The sequence below is a fragment of the Phyllobates terribilis genome, unplaced genomic scaffold (genome assembly GCF_046119375.1).
Source record: "Phyllobates terribilis strain yellow unplaced genomic scaffold, ASM4611937v1 Scaffold_12__6_contigs__length_324123572, whole genome shotgun sequence".
Classification (NCBI taxonomy): domain Eukaryota; kingdom Metazoa; phylum Chordata; class Amphibia; order Anura; family Dendrobatidae; genus Phyllobates; species Phyllobates terribilis.
Genome location: NW_027362772.1, coordinates 247,323,327 through 247,341,044, shown reverse-complemented (window position 1 = coordinate 247,341,044; position 17,718 = coordinate 247,323,327). Strand labels below are relative to the sequence as shown.

Below are 17,718 nucleotides of genomic sequence, written 5' to 3'. Positions count from 1 at the left end.
TTACGTTTCTTTCCATGCAGTTATTGCAGCTACATCAATTTTTATATAAACCAAAGCAGTAGGAGAAGAGGAGAAGATAGCTACTTCCTTCCTCCTGCATGGGCAAGTCGCTTTCAAAGGCTGCTGACAGCTGCCGCTAGGGGAGCCTATTGAATTTGTGCTTGTAAAGTCATGGCCAAAAGTGTTGCCACCCTTGAAATTGTTCCAGAAAATTAAGTATTTCTCCCAGAAAATTATTGCAATTACACATGTTTTGTTATACACATGTTTATTTCCTTTGTGTGTATTGGAACAACACGAAAAAAAAAGAGAAAAAAAAAGGCAAACTGGACATCATGTCACATAAAACCCCAAAAATGGGCCAAACAAAATTGCTCGCACCCTCAACTTAATATTTGGTTGCACACTCTTTGGAATAAATAACTGCAATCAATCGCTTCCTATAACCATCAAGAAGCTTCTTACACCTCTCAACTGGAATTTTGTACCACTCTTCCTTTGCAAACTGCTCCTGGTCTCTCATATTTGAAGGCGCCTTCCCCCAACAGCAATTTTAAGATCGATCCACAGATGTTCAATGGGATTTAGATCCAGACTCATTGCTGGTCACTTCAGAACTCTACAGCTCTTTGTTTCCATCCATTTCTGGGGGCTTCTTGAAGTATGTTTGGGGTCATTGTCCTGCTGGAAGACCCATGACCTAGAATGTAAACCCAGCTTTCTGACACTGGGTACTACATTGTGACCCAAAATCCTTTAGTACTCTTCAGATTTCATGATGCCTTGCACACAGTCAAGGCACCCAGTGCCAGAGGCAGCAAAACAACTCCAAAACATCTTTGAACCTCCACCATATTTGACTGTAGGTACTGTGTTCTTTTCTTTGTAGGCCTCATTCTGTTTATGGTAAACAGTAGAATGATGTGCTTTATCAAAAAGCTCTATTTTGGTCTCATCTGTCTACAAGACGCTTTCCGAAAAGAATTTTAGCTTATTCACGTACATTTTGGCAAACTGCAGTCCAGCTTTTTATGCCTATGTGTCAGCAGTGGGGTCCTCCTGGATTTCCTACCATAGCGTTTCATTTCATTTCATTCAAATGTCGATGGATAATTTGCACTGACGCTGATGCACCCTGAGCCTACAGGAAAGCTTGAATTTCTTTAGAAGATTATTGGGGCTGCTTATCCACCATACTGACTATCCTGAGTTGCAACCTTTCATCAATTTTTCTAGCCGTCCACGTCCAGGGAGATTATCTATAGTGCCATAAGTTGTAAACTTCTTGATTATGTTGCACGCCGTGGACAAAGGAACATCAAGATCTCTAGAGATAGACTTGTACCCTTGAGATTGTTGATATTGTTCTACAATTTTGGTTCTCAAGTCCTCAGACAGTTCCCTTCTCCTCTTTCTGTTCTCAATGCTTAGTGTGGCACACATAGACACACAATGCAGAGATTGAGTCAACCTGTCCCCTTTTTATCTGTTTCAGGTGTGATTTTCATATTGCCCACACCTGTTACTTGCCACAGGTGAGTTTGAACGAGCATCACATGCTTGAAACAAAGTTTTGTACCCCAAATTTTTGGAGTTTTGTGTGAAATTATGTCCAACTTGCCTTTTTTTTTGTTTTTTTTGTGTTGTTACAATACACATAAAGGAAATAAACATGTGTATAACAAAATGTGTAATTACAATAATTTTCTGGGAGAAATAATTAATTTTCTGGAACAATTTCAAGGGTGCCAACACTTTCAGCCATGACTGTATACTTGCCAACAATTTCAAACTTACCAGGACAATACTGCAAACCAAGCAGCATAAGGGAAGGGGTTTATACAAATCAAGTCCAAAAGTCCCTTTCATTTTGGGGCGCTACTGAGTGTTTCTGGGACCGGTCTTAACGTCCCCATTTGGGGACATGATATGGAAGCATGTATGCTTATATTTCTTCTATTCAAGAGGCTCATCATGATGGTGGCTGCAGGCAGTCGGGATGTCGTCACTTACAAGGAGTCATTCAGAACTTTTATAACTACTAAAACAAGACCAGCTCTAGGTAGAGAACTAAAAGACATGGGCAAACGTGCTTATTTGGCCACATATAAAGTTAGCATTACTGCAAAAATGAACTTTGATCCGCTGTAAAACTGAGCTGGTGAGTGCTCTGATGACAGGAGCAATCCGCTTGTGCTCGTTGCAGATTTTATTGAAGAGTGCAGAACCACCATAGATTTTGCACATGCTACATAAATATGTGAAAATTCAGCACCATTTCCACAACAAAATGAGTTTGCTGCAGATTTTAAAGGTCAGCAACACGTGCATGACATTTCTAAAATCTCATCCACTTGCCTTGCACTGCAATCTGCTGACGATTTAGGCGATGTGCCAACGATGAGTTTTTGATGCTGCGCATTTTCACTGTGCCAAAAATGCATACAGTTCCAGCAATTAGGATGGGTTTTATAGAAACCCATCTTAAGGTGCCTTAAGATGGATCACACAAGCGTAATTCTCTCATACAAGAGAATCGGGTCTATTATGCTTCTTTCAGATGAGGAGACGATGGAAAGAAAAAATTCTCTATCTTCTCCATTCTGTCAGTCTGTTGAAATTGAACTGCACTCAGATGTCATCCGAGTGCAGTCCGGTGGTTTCCACGCACTCATTGACTTGCATGGCCGAGTGTGATCCGAATCTTCACATCACAAAATTACCCAAAGGGTAAGATGACTTTTATTATATTTTTTATTTTTTTGAAAAGTGGTGAAGTCTGATTAAAATTACAATAGTGAGCCTGTGTTATTTCTATATAAAATATGATCCATAGATCCTATACATTTAGCTGATCAACCTAAATGCATTGCTGAGGCTTTGCAACCCTATCTATACCAAGGATTCAGTCTATGGGTTGAGACAGCTTAATCAAAGTATCTGTAGTCTAGGATATACACAGGTTTCACTATTGCTAACTAAAATGAACACATAGTCACCTCAACAAGTTTCGCCTCAATAGGCTTCCTCAGGGGGCTGGAGCTGTAATTTTAATCAGAATTTACCACATTTAAAAATTAAAAAAAATAATAATACGATCATGTGCACGAGCTCTTACCTGTGAAAATCCACAGCAAATTGGCCCGTGTTCAATCATATACCCCACAGAGCTTCATTAACACTTACCCAAACAGCAATTACTCTGCATTCTGCCATCACTGGAACTTCGCAACATGGATCCCACGACACGTCCACCAACAATCACCACCCGGATGTCTTTTCCATGCGACTCCTTTACATACTTCTGAAACAGATATGGTGCATCATGTCGCACTAGGTGGGATATGTCCAACAAATGGTGTTTATCTCGTGCAAGAAATACAGCCTTCCCTGGTGGACAAAGCAAAACCAGTGTTAGAATGGCCACTGTAAAGCAGAGGTGTGTAGCTTGCTCCATGGTAGAAAGCCATTGCTCAGGCTATTGTGGTGCTCATCTATTCCCTTAGATCTTGGCCTGTATGTGTCATGTGCTTTTATATTTTACAGGTCTCCTCTTCAGTGCTCATTTTCACCTCTACTGATTTTTTTGTATGCTGTCAAAACTAATCGGGCAATGGAAGAATATTTCCAAACCAATAAACTGGTTGTCAGTTTTCAAGTTCATGCAAGTACTTTACAGTGAATTTTCTATATCTAACTAATTCTAGATTTTTGTAAGTTATTTCCTGCTTTTGATCACAGAGTGAAATAAGATATTATCTTATATGTTACTCAACAAGCGGTGACTCACAAGAGCCGAAAACAGAACATTGACGGGCTGATGACTCACGTGTATGGTATATCCTACATAACAGGATTAAGTATTGTGTGTGATCAACAAGTCTCGAAAGTATGCATTTTTCTTTTATTAAAACTGATTAGGTCTTCTATCTGCTCCTTGAAGTTAAGTAGTAATGTCTGGCTTACAGAGACCAGAAATAAGGTACTTATGAGATGGGACATGGCCAGGGGCATAACTACAATGGGTGAAGGGGTTGCAGTCCAGGCCTTGGAGCCTAAGGGGCCAAAAAATGGCCCTTTGGGCCATATGAGAAGATCAGTACTATTAAAGATCCATGACAGTTGAGGGCCCTGTTGGAAATTTTGCACTGGGGCCACCACACTGCAAGTTCCGCCACTGGACATCACCCCCACCTTCTAGACAACATAAATTCTTTCCTCAGCAGTTCCTCGTTGCTTCTGAGGATGTGCCCTCCAGGGCACCATGTATGACATTGGGTAGAATTGTCCCAAAATTAAGATTATGGAGACTGGGATTCACCTCCACTAAGTTGAAGAAAGATCCTCTGCAAGCTCTGCTCTGCTTAATGAGCAAATTCCTCAAATACAATATCATACCCATACCTTCTTCATTTTTCTAGCAAATAAAATCAAAATAGTCTGCTCATAGAAGTCTACGGTTTTACCCTTTGATTCCCGATATCTTCCCTCACGTAATCTCCAGTCCTCCCAAGACCGCCTTCTCTTCTCCACACTTATTCGTTCCTCACCCAATCGCCTCCAAGACGTTTCCAGAGTATCCCCCATCCTCTGGAATTCTGTGCCCCAACAGGTCCGATTATCCACCACATTCTGAATGAACCTTCAGACAAACTTGAAAATTCATCTCTTCAAGAAAGCTTATGACGCGCCCCCTGGGCCTGTGTTGTGCGTGCAGGGAATACCCGGAGCCGGATCGCTGGGGGTTGTAGTCTCCGTGGCGTTGACCCGGTCCGTGCCCAGGGGGGTCAAATCAGAGGCAGTCTTAGTATTATGATAATTGTCCGACTACGCCACCCGTGGATTGCGGTCAATGGGGACCGCCGCTGCAAGGCAGACCCCTGAGGCCGGTGTTATGTGTGCAGCTAAGAATGGGATGACTCCCCACGGGAGGAGTACAGCCTCAGGGCAGTTAGCGTGGATGATGGGAGTGATGGTGGAGATAGCCCCAATTCCAATAGTGCCGGAGGAGCAAGAAGTCACAGACAACGTGTTGCAATCCAATGTCCTTTACTCACAGTTTGTATTCTCCAGGTCACTGTCGCGAAGCAGTGACCACCCAAGCCGTGCTGCGTCCACCAGGCAAGGGACTCGGTCAACTCCCAGGTCTTTCTGGAGTATGTCTCAAAGCTCCCTTCCGTCCTTTCTCTGGCTTGTGCCCCACCAGTGACCAAGCTTATGTCCAGCTCCCGTGGGCCTTCTCTTGGGAGGGCTACGTGCCCACGTCCCTGACCCTCTATGGTATGCCTTCCTAGCAAGGTGTAGCGAGGGGTCGCAACAAGGGCTGGTCACGACCTCCGGTTCTTGGCTGTAGATGATTCGCTTCCACCAATTTGGGATCCGGTACCCTGTTCTGCCAACCCGTCACCCGTAATTACCTGGGTCCTTAGGGTTCTCTCTTCCTTCTCGTTCCTGAGCCTTTCTGTTTCACTTGTTACTTCTGTTCTGGTCTTGTTCCCTTTCCTTTCCACTGTTCCTTCTCCTCTCTCTCTCTCTCTCTCTGGCCCCGGCCTCTGTGCTAGGCCTGCCCAGGGAGCAGAGCCCATGCAGCAGCCCTGCTCCCTGCCTTCTCCACTTCTCCTCACGGACTGAACTTCTTCTTCTTTCTCTCTCAGTGCTGGCTGGGCCTCACAGGCTAGGCCCGTCTCCGGAGCAGAGCTCCACAGAGGCCCTGCTCTGTCACTTCCTCTCCCAGACTGAACACTGTTCTAAGATGGTGCCCACCTCTTATACCTCCCTCTCTGTGTATGAGCCCAGGTGACTTGCAACCAATGGGCTCCTACCTATGCCCAGAAACCCAACCCCTATCTGCTCCTACATCACTGGGTTTTCCTCCCCCCTCCCCACTCCAGCCAGGGACAGATTCTGTCATGCCTGCATTTCTGTCTAATGGGAGTACCGTTGAACTGTCCCCTGGAAATGGGGTGTGTGTGATGCATGCAGCCTACCGAGCCCTGGTCCACACACCATCCTTACCCAGGAGTGGAATATCACACCTCTGGCAGAGGTGCAATACCCCTGTAGCGGCCGAACCCTTGGGGCGCTACATTCCCCCCTGGTAAACCACAGCACGTCCTCGGGCTGGAAAAGAGCAAAGACAATTTAAAAACATGCAATACTTTTTCAAAACTTTTCACATAGAAAACGGACGACATTATTTAATTCCCTTTATGGGAAACACTTTTCTCTTTTTCAACATTTTTCTTTCACTAGATATGGTCATTACTACCAGAACTCTATTGTCATATTAAACACCTTACCAAACATTTGCATTATTACTTTAGCAGCATATAAAACTTTTCATTATAAAACATTTTTTTTTAATTTTTTTAAGTAAAACATATTCTTGGGTACTGGCCGCGGTGCAACTTGCGACCAGGTGTTCTTTCTTCTTAGAGGAATGGCTGCTCTCGGTCCCCAGCCAGATTAGGGAAAATGGATGGCTGTTCTCAGTCCCCAGCCAGATAAGGGATATAGGGGGTAACTTCTACACAGTTCTATATCAGTCCCAACGGGGACCACACTTTCTCTGGAAACAGTCCCTTTAACAGTTCTCATACCCTGACGGGTAACTATGTACAGTTACACTTTACCATTCACTGGTAACGGTGTCCTCCTGATGCTCCTTGCTCCTCCTGGTGGTAGTCTTCAGACCCGTCCGGGTCCTCTTGGAACTCGGGGTCTGAGTGGTACTGCTCCTCCTCTCCTACCACTCTATGGACGTGGAGGGCGTACCCGCCTCTTGCGCTGCGGTGCAGTAGGCCTTGCGGCGGGGTCTGGAGAAGGCCGCTGTTGATGACGCCCGGGGTCAGAGGGTGCGACTTTGGGCCTGGGCGTGGGCTGGTGGCGACAGTGCCCAGGGCTGGAGGGCTCGGCTGCAGGGCTTGTTGCGGGGTCTGGAGCAGGTCGGTGTCTGCAGCGCCCGGGATCGGCGGCTCCACCAGGGGGCCCGGGAGCAGGCTGACGCTGGCAGCGTCCGGGACAGGGAGACTCCTCTTACCTGCTCCCGCGACCGCTCCTGCGTCACGCGTCTTCTCCTGGCGCTGGTCGGGGCCCGCGACGGCTGGGGCACTGCCGATGCTGGGCAGCTTAGTCTGCTGCCGGTCCGCCATCTTGCCCTCCGTTCCTGATGTCTTCTTCCCCCCCGGTTAACCGTGGCCTACCTTCCGGCGATCCTCTTCTGTAGGCCGCAGCTCCGCTCGCGATGGTCTGCGTTGAGGACCTGGCGTCGCGCTCTGCTGACGTCATCGTCGCTCTCTCTCCCTTCCAGGACCTTGCGCAGCATCGGTGCGTAGGGCGGGGCTTCAAGTCTCGCGCGCCCTGGACGTCCACGCCCCACTTCTTCCCGCGCGGCGTCCTGAAGATGGCGTCCGATGGCGGGAAAACGGCCGAAGATGGCGGGAAAACGACTGAAGATGGCGGGAATCGACTGAAGATAGCGGGAGACGACTCCGGATGGCGGGAAACTTCTCTCAGGTAAGTGCAAAGTCTCCTTCAGGCACGCAATACCCGTTAGTGGCGGGCTGGTAACGATCCTGCCGACTACGCCAAAGTTGACGCGCCCCCTGGGCCTGTGTTGTGCGTGCAGGGAATACCCGGAGCCGGATCGCTGGGGGTTGTAGTCTCCGTGGCGTTGACCCGGTCCGTGCCCAGGGTGGTCAAATCAGAGGCAGTCTTAGTATTATGATAATTGTCCGACTACGCCACCCGTGGATTGCGGTCAATGGGGACCGCCGCTGCAAGGCAGACCGCTGAGGCCGGTGTTATGTGTGCAGCTAAGAATGGGCTGACTCCCCACGGGAGGAGTACAGCCTCAGGGCAGTTAGCGTGGATGATGGGAGTGATGGTGGAGATAGCCCCAATACCAATAGTGCTGGAGGAGCAAGAAGTCACAGACAACGTGTTGCAATCCAATGTCCTTTACTCACAGTTTGTATTCTCCAGGTCACTCTCGCGAAGCAGTGACCACCCAAGCCGTGCTGCGTCCACCAGGCAAGGGACTCGGTCAACTCCCAGGTCTTTCTGGAGTATGTCTCAAAGCTCCCTTCCGTCCTTTCTCTGGCTCGTGCCCCACCAGTGACCAAGCTTATGTCCAGCTCCCGCGGGCCTTCTCTTGGAAGGGCTACGTGCCCACGTCCCTGACCCTCTATGGTATGCCTTCCTAGCAAGGTGTAGCGAGGGGTAGCACCAAGGGCTGGTCACGACCTCTGGTTCTTGGCTGTAGATGATTCGCTTCCATCAATTTGGGATCCGGTACCCTGTTCTGCCAACCCGTCACCCATAATTACCTGGGTCCTTAGGGTTCTCTCTTCCTTCTCGTTCCTGAGCCTTTCTTTTTCACTTGTTACTTCTGTTCTGGTCTTGTTCCCTTTCCTTTCCACTGTTCCTTCTCCTCTCTCTCTCTCTCTCTATCTCTCTCTGGCCCCGGCCTCTGTGCTAGGCCTGCACAGGGAGCAGAGCCCATGCAGCAGCCCTGCTCCCTGCCTTCTCCACTTCTCTTCACGGACTGAACTTCTTCTTCTTTCTCTCTCAGTGCTAGCTGGGCCTCACAGGCTAGGCCCGTCTCCGGAGCAGAGCTCCACAGAGGCCCTGCTCTGTCACTTCCTCTCCCAGACTGAACACTGTTCTAAGATGGTGCCCACCTCTTATACCTCCCTCTCTGTGTATGAGCCCAGGTGACTTGCAACCAATGGGCTCCTACCTATGCCCAGAAACCCAACCCCTATCTGCTCCTACATCACTGGGTTTTCCTCCCCCCTCCCCACTCCAGCCAGGGACAGATTCTGTCGTGCCTGCATTTCTGTCTAATGGGAGTACCGTTGAACTGTCCCCCGGAAATGGGGTGTGTGTGATGCATGCAGCCTACCGAGCCCTGGTCCACACACTATCCTTACCCGGGAGTAGAATATCACACCTCTGGCAGAGGTGCAATACCCCTGTAGCGGCCGAACCCTTGGGGCGCTACACTTACAGTCTACACTGACCATGCTGCCTCCTCACCAACATTGGGGCTGCCAACCTGCAATGACTCCGCTGCCACCTCACTACCACCAGAGCTGCCACCTCACCATAACCTGCAATGACCCCGCTGCCACCTCACTACCACCAGAGCTGCCACCTCACCATAACCTGCAAAGACCCCGCTGCCACCTCACTACCACCAAAGCTGCCACCTCACCATAACCTGCAATGACCCCGCTGCCACCTCACTACCACCAGAGCTGCCACCTCACCATAATCTGCAATGACCCCGCTGCCATCTCACCACCACCAAAGCTGTCACCTCACCATAACCTTCAACGACCGCGCTGCCACCTCACTACCACCAGAGCTGCCACCTCACCATAACCTGCAATGACCCCGCTGCCACCTCACTACCACCAGAGCTGCCACCTCACCATAACCTGCAATGACCCCGCTGCCACCTCACTACCACCAGAGCTGCCACCTCACCATAACCTGCAATGACCCCGCTGCCACCTCACCACCACCAAAGCTGTCACCTCACCATAACCTGCAATGACCCCGCTGCCACCTTACCACCACCAAAGCTGCCACCTCACCATAACCCGCAATGACCCCACTGCCACCTCACCACCATCAAAGCTGCCACCTCACTATAACCTGCAATGTCCCAGCTGCCACCTCAACACCACCAAAGCTGCCACCTCCCCATAACCTGCAATGACCCTGCTGCCACCTTACCACCACCTGAGCTGCCACCTCACCATAACCTGCAATGACCCTGCTGCCACCTTACCACCACCAGAGATGATGCAATCCCCCACCCTACTGTCACCTTCCCCATCATCCTGTAGACTGTAAGTCCGCAAGGGCAAGGTCCTCTTCCCTCTGTACCAGTCTGTCATTGTTAGTTTGTTCTCAGTAATTTCTATCTGCAATTTGTACATAATCCGTTCTCATGTACAGCACCATGGAATCAATGGTGCTATATAAATAAATAATAATAATATAAGTTTGTCGCCTGGAAAAGTTCTATTTATCTTCAGATATAGGGTTAATCCACAGGTAATTACCTTTACAAGGCCACCTTAACAAACGTGAGGCTACCAGAAGAAAATTAATTTATTTCCTCCCGGGAGCCGACGGCTTTAAGTCATGGGGGAGTGCACGGAGCGGCTACAGTCATTGATCACAGCACCACTCATTATACTGTGAGTGGCGGCTGTAAGAACGCCCTAGCACTTTTATTGACATATGTGCAGAGCCAGCTGTCAATCAAAGTCCCGGGGCATGCACACAGCCACCGCTCACAGTCTAAGTAAACGGTATTGTGAGCGGTTGGCTGTGGCCGCTCCATGTAGGGTAGAACAGTGAAGCCTGACATTAGATGTGCAGTCAGCTAGCAATCAACAGACAGAGGGAGGCCCCATTAATGTTACTGAGGAGGCAGAGTTTTAGTAAGTGCTTTCTCCCGCCCACTGCACTTAGGTACTCATTTGCATTCAGCAAAAAAGGGGATTTCTCAAGATATAGGCAACAGAATAAAAATATAATAGGTACCAATGAGGTTAATTTTCGCTGGGCTACATGCGCTTATAAATGTTTTAGAGGGGTTCAAACATACTGACAAATTCCCCTTAAATAAGACTAGCTTAATGAGATAGATAACATATTTTACTTCTTTGTGAGTCTTGGGGGAGGTCTCTAAACAAATTTGGGGGTATTTTGCCTCATGTTACCCACTATTCTTCTATTTCTTTATCCTGGTTTGGTTACATTACAGCCTGTTCTTATCCTCCACCATTTTTTTTATTGCAGCGCTGAAGTGGTGCTACTAAAGCAAGATCACTTGCACTAATATTATACTAATACTAATTAATATATTATACTATATTATACTCACCACCCGCCATCTTCAGCTGTATTGGTCTTGTGCCGCCATCTGGTGCCTGCAACTTCTAACTAACCAGAAGTCAGAGGTAACGGTCACAACCTCTCAATGCAAGTCTATGAGAGTCAAGTCAGAAAAAGACTCTCATAGACTTGAAAAATTACCTCCGACTCGCTCAAGCAAACACTGGAGTGAACCGGCAGGACACAAACTGCTGGAGACCGACAGAAGTGGCGCGGATGACAGCAGAAGACGGCGGCTGGTAAGCATAAGACTGAGCGCAGGCACCTTACATTAGCAGCTAAAGAAACAGGCACAGAGTGTAGACAAAGCCATCCTTTAGGTCATCGACTAGGTATACATCAAAATAGGAAAGCTAATGACCTGTTCAGGATCACTGTATGCTAAAAGAAATTAGTCAGGTCCCCCAAGCCTCCTAAACCACCTCCGCTACTAGAGATGAGTGAACCCGAACTTAAAAGTTTGGGGTCCATAACGGACAGTTAGTGTCCGATGCTAAACTCTGCACATGGACTTCTCCTGGAAGTCTGTGTTAATCTTTGGAGTTCCGGGGGAAGTCTGAGGACGAGAGAGAGATTTTTTTTTCCAGATCCAAAGTTCGGGTCTCCATTGTTTTCAACGGGGTTCAGGTTCTGGTACCCAAATCGAGCTTTGGACTCAAGTTCAGGTCGAGTACCAGAACCCGAACTTCCACGGGTCCGTACATCCCTATCCATTACCATTTAGAGTCCTAATTCTGCAACCCAATCAAGACCTTGGATGGTAAAGAAGAAAGCAGCACTCCAAAACCTCCAAAGGAACATGGTTTGTTTATCAATCACAATACAGAAACAATGCAACGTTTCAGCTCCTCTATGGAGCCTTTTTCGAGCTGAAAAGTCGCATGGTCTCTGTATTGTGATGGGTTAACAAACCCCTGTTCCTTTGGACTTTCTAAAGTCCTACTTTCTTCTTTGGTGTCCTAGATTTCAGTCCCCAAAACCTCTATCTGTTTGATGCTTGAACCTCCCCAGGAGGGATTCTTACAGTGTTGTTTCCTTTTTTCCCTAATCAAGTCCTTGATAGACCAGACGATCTGCAAAATGGGGGCAGTTTGGAAAACGTGGAGGTACTTGGTAAAATGTTCTGCTGAAAATCCTGACTGTGTGCACATACCCTTACATGTCAAGGAACTGCACGCCCATATGTATGGTTTGGGTAGAGTTGATCCAACTGACAGATTCCCTTTAAGGGCAGAGACAGACTGCCGTATAAGTTGTGCAATGATCACATATCACTGAACGGACTGGCCGGCACCTCTCCTGACACGAGCATGACAGTGTGATGTATTTCTATGCAGCTGTCAAGTTAAGGTCAGGAGAGCAGACAGCCAGTATGAGGTTTACGATGCGTTCCTTGCACAAGTTATACGGTAGTCTGTCTCTGCCCTAAAGGATATTAACTGCATCCAGTACATAATAAATTACCTTGATGCCCTCGAGTGTTTTTCACAACAACAGGATATCCAAGAGGTTCAGATGCATCTATCATTTTTGCAAATTCATCATGTCCACCTGTCATGTTAAAAAAAAATAATATAAGACATAATTGAATCCCCCCCCCAATAATGTACATATTGGCCCATATGCAAGTGGATAGAGCCCAGCATCCATTCCAAACCCATTTACTGCTAGTTATTATGTATTATGTATACACAAGTACCGTTTACATCAATTTTTGATCCGGTCCTTGGCATTGATTATGGTATTGCTGGATCTGTCCGGTTTGACCACTCCGGTAGCTGATCTGCTAGCCACACCATTACTATGCAGAACACTTTGGCCTTGCTTCGGCGGACAGCCCTGTTTTAAAGGTAAATTCTATTTTTATGTTTCAGCAGGAATAGAAAAGAAATCACCGTCCTTCCAATGAACCTGTAAATCTTGTGAGAAAAACTGATGTTAGCACCAAGTCATATGAGGAGAAACAGTGCTTGCTGGGATTTATATTGTAATTACCAGGTGCTCTATGGCAAATAAATCCCAGCTCGCACTGGTTGCCCTCCATGTAAGAAGGCACCTGTGACGACAATGAGATCCCTCATCTAAGGGTATATTCACACAGTGGTGTCAGGTGCTGTTGAAACCATTCCAAAAATGCATGCATGCAATTTTTTTATGTGGTTTTAAGTGCAACCTATCACACAATTTAAACATATCCTTAAATGTTTTCATTTTTGGTCACCTCCTAGATTAGCAGATCGCAAAGAGTCCCTTTCTTGGGCCCACCAGCGATCATCTATGAAGGACCTTGAAAACAAGTATTTAATTTTTTTTTCCGCAGGGAAAATTAAAGATTACACAGTTCTATTGATATGAGGTTTGCATGTGTGATGCAGGACAGGACAGTTCCTCCACGGTGAGAGAGGTACAGGGTATGTGCACTCCGCGTCTTTAAGATGTTGGTGGAACCGCCAAGTTTTCCAAGGCTTAGGTGTTTCAAGAAAAAGTCAGGGCTCATTTTCCTGAAGCGGCGGCTTAGTTGTCATTTTTGTACCGGCTCTACCGCCAGCGTTCTTACTCTATATTTTTGTAGCAGCTCCACCGCCGGCGTTCTTACTCTATATTCTTGTAGCGGCTCCACCGCCGGTGTTCTTACTCTATATTTTTGTAGCGGCTCTACCGCCGGCGTTCTTACTCTATATTTTTGTAGCGGCTCTACTGACGGCGCTCTTACTCTATATTTTTGTAGCGGCTCTACCGCCGGCGTTCTTACTCTATATTTTTGTAGCGGCTTGACCAACGGCGTTCTTACTCTATATTTTTGTAGAGGCTCTACTGCCGGTGTTCTTACTCTATATTTTTGTAGCGGCTCTACCGCCGGCGTTCTTACTCTATACTTTTGTAGCGGCTCTACCGCCGGCGTTCTTACTCTATACTTTTGTAGCGGCTCTACCGCCGGCGTTCTTACTCTATATTTTTGTAGCGGCTCTACCGACGGTGTTCTTACTCTATATTTTTGTAGTGGCTCTACCGACGGTGTTCTTACTCTATATTTTTGTAGCGGCTCTACCGCCGGCGTTCTTACTCTATATTTTTGTAGCGGCTCTACCGACGGCGTTCTTACTCTATATTTTTGTAGTGGCTCTACCGACGGCGTTCTTACTCTATATTTTTGTAGCGGCTCTACCGACGGCGTTCTTACTCTATATTTTGTAGCGGCTCTATCGCCGGCGTTCTTGCTTTATATTTTTGTAGCGGCTCTACCGACGGCGTTCTTACTCTATATTTTTGTAGCAGCTCTACCGCCGGCGTTCTTGCTCTATATTTTTGTATCAGCTCCACCGCCGGCGTTCTTACTCTATATTTTTGTATCAGCTCCACCGCCGGCGTTCTTGCTCTATATTTTCAAGTATATAGCGCAGGCAGCTTCCAAATGAAGCCACACAAAGAATAAACATGTTACTTCTTTTAACCCCTTCAAGGTTTCCAAACCCTGAAACGGTTAAAAGTAGTGACATGAGTTTGAACATGTGCACAGCAATGTTGTTTTGACATTGCTGTGCACTATGTTCCTTTCTTTTGCAGTGCTTTTTCAGGTGGATTCCAGTCTGAGTCCGCCTGAAAGAGACGTGGTGTGCACATACCCAAAATCTGCAAATGCGCTTGCCTCTTAGAGTTCAATCAGATGACCGTATAAATTGGACCGTGATAGGAGAGAAGGGCTTGGACTGGCCGCGACTCTCCTGACCTGCATAGAAATCTATGAAATTGTTACGCTCGAATCGGGAAAGCCACCGGCCAGTCCATACACTCTGGTCCGATCTCTGTCCGATTTATACGGTCGTCTGACTGCATCCTGAAACTCACTCTCCAGTGCAAGCTCCTGTATATACAGAAATGATCGCACAGTGTGATTGCAATCATTTACAATGCAATGTTGCAAGTTATTGCCAATAGTGTAACACGGCATGGGATTTTACAGTGCAATCTTGCATTAGATCACATTGTAGGCCATTAAATGTAGAAACTTGCCATGCAGCGCCAGCTTGGGGGATATTCTCACTTGCTAGTAGCCAGTCTGGCATGAACCTTGCAATGCATGGTTCTGTGCACTGCTGTACAAGCTAGGTCAGACTCCATATATACAGAAATATCTGCCCTAGGAGCAATGCTTTCTAGTACATACAGAGTCTGGAGTCTGAAAGAGCGGGCCACAATATATTTTTTATAATACATCCTACATCCTTGTGCATGAGACTTTAAAAATACTAAAAAATCCCAGTGATAAATCCACAGCGTTTCAGAAAATCTGATCTACATGTTGCTAAAAATTTCTTTGCAGAAATTGACTTGCGGTGAAGATTTTAAAATCTGCAGCATGCCAATTCCATGTGCAGAATTCATAGCACGTGTGAACGTGGTCTTAGCGATAGAAATGGTGAATTCTGAACCAAACCTGCAACAAAATCAGTAGCAGAATACACGTTAGAAGTGTGGAATTTAATGATGATAAGATGCATAAAAACTAAGGTTGTGTTTGAACGTCGCATGTTTGGCGGCGGCCACTATCAGGTGACGGAGCAGCTCGGCAAGTGAGCAATTCCAGCCAGTGGCCGCCGCCAAACATGCGACGTTCAAACACAACCTTAGTTTTTATGCATCTTATCATGATATCATAGGAGGTGGATGTGCAGTACCCTGCCTCGGCCACTTTGTTGATACTGTAAAATGTAGCGGATTTTATGTGAAATTTTATGGAAAATCTGCGCCAAATACGCAACATGTGAACCTAGCTTTAGGCTATGTGCCCATGATGCAGAAATGCTGCTGATTTTTTCTGCATCTCTCTGGCAGGAAAAAAGCATGCGGGTTTTACATGCGTTTTTCCTGCCAGGTAGAAGCGTTTGCCAAGCGTTCTTCACTTGTATTTCTGCATGCGGGTTGACAAGCGCTTTCCAAGGGATTTTAGCATCACTTGGAAAAATGTTTGACAACTTGGTCACACTATATAAATCCATGCAAACGGCATGGATTTATATAGTGTGACCAAGTTAATAGTTAAAAAAAGAATAAAAATGGTAAAAAATTAAAAAAAAACATTATACTCACCTTCTGATGGCCCGCGGTCTTCTCTTCGATGCGTCCTGGCTTCCCGATGGCTCGCAATGGTGTAAAAGGACCTTGCATGACGTCATTTAGTCATGTGACAGGTCACACGACTGCCGACGTCAGCGGTCGCGTAACCTGTCACATGACGTCATGGAAGGTACTTTTACACCATCGCGAGCAGCCGGAGAGCCAGGACGCATCGGAGAGAAGACCGGGTACCATCAGAAGGTGAGTATAATCTTTATTTTTTATTTTAAATTCTTTTTTTTAACAGGCACTATGGTACCCGGGTCTGGATGAGAGTCTCCTCTTCTCCAGACCCGGGTACCATCCGCACATAGAATCGCTTAATATCCGCATGTGCACATAATGAGAAATCTGGACCAAATACATAACAAGTGAACGTAACATTGAACTAAGGTCAAACGTTGTGCATTTGATGAGGATTTTACACATAAAATCTGCAGCATTTTGCAGGATCGGCAAAATTGATGAGTGGGTGCGGCCCTTTTCTACCCATAAATTCAAGTGCGGTGCAAATTTGTATTATTGCAGCATGTCAATTCTTTCTGTGGATTCAGATTCACTGGGGAAAAATCCACTCCAAGTATGCAGAGTGTGAATTTAGACTAAAGTTGTATATTTCCAGTATCGAGTAACAAATAAGCGAATGAGATTTCATCAATGTTCATCAACACAATGCAGAATATTTCTACATGGAAAATTTGTAGGAGGTCAACTCATTTCGGATCTCACTCTTTGCAATGCAAAGGGTTAAAACTGCAGCAAATCTGCAACAAAAACCACAGCAAAACCTGCATGTGACACTTGCGAAATTTGCTGCATATAAAGCCTTATTCAGACATCTATTTTTCACGTACTTGTTCAATCCGTGTTTTTTTTTAACCATTATAATTTATGGGAGCTGTTCACATATCTGTGTTTTTTTTTGCCGACTGATTGTCTGCAAAATAAAAAGGAGACGTCCATTTTGCATTGATGTCACGGATCAAACTCACCCAAATCAATGGGCCTGAGAAAAAAAAACAAAAACGGATAGCACACGGATGTCTGTTTTTTTACTTTAATGAAGTCTGGAATTTTTTTTTTCCATACTAGATTAACAGATGCCACACTGATGGTAAAAATGGACCAAAAATGAATGAAAATCGGATCCAAAAATGGTCCATTTTTTTCTGCAAAATACTTTGAATATCTGAAAGAGGGTTTAGTTGTGGAAAAATCTTCTATGTGTGAACACAACCTTATGACAGCAACGCTGGGCCCCTGTGGTTTGACTGTTCTAACCTTGGAGGACAAACTATGGAGGACAAAATGCTGTATCCATAAATTGCTCCATATATCGCCCTGCATTAGCATACCAGACAGCACTAAATTCCCCCATTGTACGTGACATGACTGGAAACAGCTCCTGGGACTTACCGTAGGAGAAAGTATCTGGTAAAGGAATTCCATGTCCAGCTAATTCCTGAAACGTCCAGAACTTGTTAATGCAGTTTAGAATGGCTTGTGGGCGATTGAGAAGACGGCAACCTAGCTTTTCAAGGTGTCGCAAAACAGTTATATCGCTATCGGATTGCACTGTCGGAGTTGGGACCCGAACCAGTATCACCTGAGGGTAAGCAGTCACAATCTTCTGGTTAATTTGCAAGCCTGGAACACAATTTTATGAAAGATTAAAACCCACAAACA

The 17,718-nt window shown here is 46.3% G+C and overlaps 1 protein-coding gene across 1 annotated transcript in view; it reads right to left on the bottom strand.

Annotated features, from left to right (window-relative positions):
• Positions 1-17,718, bottom strand: part of RIMKLA (ribosomal modification protein rimK like family member A) — a 55,428-nt gene that overhangs the window by 7,927 nt on the left and 29,783 nt on the right. Inside the window, exons 2-4 of the mRNA XM_073656804.1 lie at positions 17,449-17,679; positions 12,382-12,468; positions 3,187-3,390 (exon numbers count right to left, since the gene is read on the bottom strand). Coding sequence (XP_073512905.1) covers positions 3,187-3,390; positions 12,382-12,468; positions 17,449-17,679 — 522 coding nt within the window. The remainder of the gene's footprint in view (positions 1-3,186; positions 3,391-12,381; positions 12,469-17,448; positions 17,680-17,718) is intronic.